Source organism: Etheostoma spectabile, chromosome 13, assembly GCF_008692095.1.
Source record: "Etheostoma spectabile isolate EspeVRDwgs_2016 chromosome 13, UIUC_Espe_1.0, whole genome shotgun sequence".
Taxonomy (NCBI): domain Eukaryota; kingdom Metazoa; phylum Chordata; class Actinopteri; order Perciformes; family Percidae; genus Etheostoma; species Etheostoma spectabile.
Window position 1 is genome coordinate 10,379,244 of NC_045745.1, and position 2,406 is coordinate 10,381,649.

Consider the following 2,406-nt stretch of genomic DNA (forward strand, 5'->3'; position numbering starts at 1 on the left):
TCTTTGGACTTGGTCTTGTCTTGGACTTGAACCTTTTTGGACTCGGTCTTGACTTGGACTTAAACCTCTTTGGACTCGGTCTTGTCTTGGACTCGACTAGTCCTGGTCTTGCACTTGTCTTGGACTCAACAATGGTGGTCTTGACTACAGCCCTGCTGTGACCCCACACGGCCTCGGGCATCTCTACAGTGTGTGGCGCCCTCTAGTGGACATATGTGGTTTTACATTTAGGATTTAACTCTAAATCCTCAAAATCACATCGCCATTTCTTCTTTTTGTGATGTCATTTCCTGGAGTATGTTCAAACGCTTCCCATCCCTAAAATAAGAGCAGCCTCAGGTCAAAGGTCAGGTACGTCAATAAACCATAATAATTAATGAAAGTGTTGCCTTCTTGTCTTCTTGTCTATCGTGAAACCTTTTTGTTTTCCGGGTCAGAACCGAAACGTTTTGGTCGTCTTTTTCGACACTTTTGTTGCATTTACATTTCACATTTTTTGTCACTTTGTCAATGTCGTTGGTGCTTTTTTGACGTTTTGGGTCAAAGTTATTTGATATTTCTAATGTTGACATTTGCAAAGGCCCATTTTTTGTGTTTAAAAAAACTGAAAACGGGTCAAATTTGTCCCCAAGGACAACATGAGGGTTAACATGTGCGGACCAGTTACGCAAGGAGATCGATTCCTTCAACTTTTCTCAAAGTTTCTCATTTTTTAATGCACATTTCCGTGTTTTTTTCCAACGTTTTTGAAGCTTTTTTCCGACATTTCAGTCACTTTGTTCAATGGTCTTTCATAAAAAAGTCTTTTTGAAAGCTATAAAATTTGAATAAAACATCAAAATTTAAAGAAAGCAGCGGGCCGAGCATTTATTTACTAGACCAGACCGAGTCCAAAAAGGTTTGAGTCCAAGACCAGGACTATTCGAGTCCAAGACAAGACAACTAGTCCTGGTCTTGGACTCAGACTTCTTTGGACTTGGTCTCAAAGTTTCTAATTTTTTAAAGCACCTTTTGACATTTTGGCGTTTTTTTCCAATGTTTCTGAAGCTTTTCCCGACATTTTTGTCACTTTCTTTCATTGTTCTTTTTTTTCAAAAACTATGAAATTGAATAAAACTTGCGAAGAGCGTTTTTCGGGAGCCATCCACGTTGTTTCTTCTGGAAATTTGGTACAGAGACAAGTTTTGAAAATGAGTCAAATTTGAGCCCGAGGACAACAGGAGGGTCAATAAAAGTATTGAAAGACACTTTTATTCATCATATTTTACTAAATGAAGACACAAACCTTTCGACTCAAAATATTTCTAAATGTAGAAACATGCACAAAAATATTCCTCAACACCCAAGAAGTTATTTATTATTATTTATTATGAACCTTTTCTGGGTCAAAACCATCTTTTCAACGTTTTGATCGTCTTTTTCAAAACCTTTGTTGCTTTTCCCTCTGATCTTTTGTCAATTTTGACGTTTTTGCTTTTTTCCCGCCACGTTTTTGAAGCTTTTTTACTTGAGTTGAGCAGGTACTAGTACACGTCTTTAGGTCTTTGTATGAAAGAAAGCACACGTGCAAGTTCTGGTTTGGGGTTAGTTCTTAACACCAAGTTTAATATTTTTAATTATGCAGCAGGTTAGAAGGTTCCTTATACAATTCACAGCGTTACATCTCTTTCATATCCAAGCTAAGTTGGTTTTGTAATTGAAAATATCCCCAATCAAAACAATATTGAATCAAAAATAAAATAAGAATAAATCAAAAATATTAAAAACTGATCAACCCGCCCTAAAAGCTAAAGCTAATATCTTGCAATAGGGACTTTAATGTTGCTGGAGAGTCATCAGATCAACCCTCTTAAAGACTTAAAAACTCAATAAAGTACCGTTACAGAGATTTATGCCTTGGGTTTTTCAGTCGGTGGCATGAGCACTTTAGGCTTCATTTCTTTAAATCATTCGTTTCTCTTCAGTCTAAAGTGTAGTTATACTAACATGTTAGTTGCAGTTAACTGGAAGACGTGACAGCCCGGGTGGAGATGATTGATGAGTGTCGTTATGAGTGCTTGGCACTGACCAAAACGATTGGGATGTTTCTTCTTTTCATCTCTCGGGACATCTGACACCAGGTGCACACCCCACAGAAGGTGGAGTACAGACAGTCATTACACATGGTGTCCTGCAGGCGGAAAACAGTCGCGTCAGGTCAACTTACAGCCCATGTCAACACTGTGTTGTGAAATGTTTCCATGTAAAAAAACAGCACTTTTAGCGTGTATAGAGCAGCATATCTCCACCAGACTCCATGTACATAATATCTACTTTTAGTGTGTATAGAGCAACATATCTCCACCAGACTTCATGTAAATAATCACTACTTTTAGCGTGTATAGAGCATCATATCTCCACCAGACT

The 2,406-nt window shown here is 37.9% G+C and overlaps 1 protein-coding gene across 1 annotated transcript in view; it reads right to left on the reverse strand.

Annotated features, from left to right (window-relative positions):
- Nucleotides 1-1,794: 1,794 nt before the first annotated feature.
- LOC116701124 (uncharacterized) overlaps nt 1,795-2,406 on the reverse strand; it is a 21,455-nt gene continuing 20,843 nt past the window's right edge. Inside the window, exon 6 of the mRNA XM_032534696.1 lies at nt 1,795-2,170. Within this exon, the coding sequence (XP_032390587.1) occupies nt 2,048-2,170 (123 nt within the window). The 3' untranslated portion in view covers nt 1,795-2,047. The remainder of the gene's footprint in view (nt 2,171-2,406) is intronic.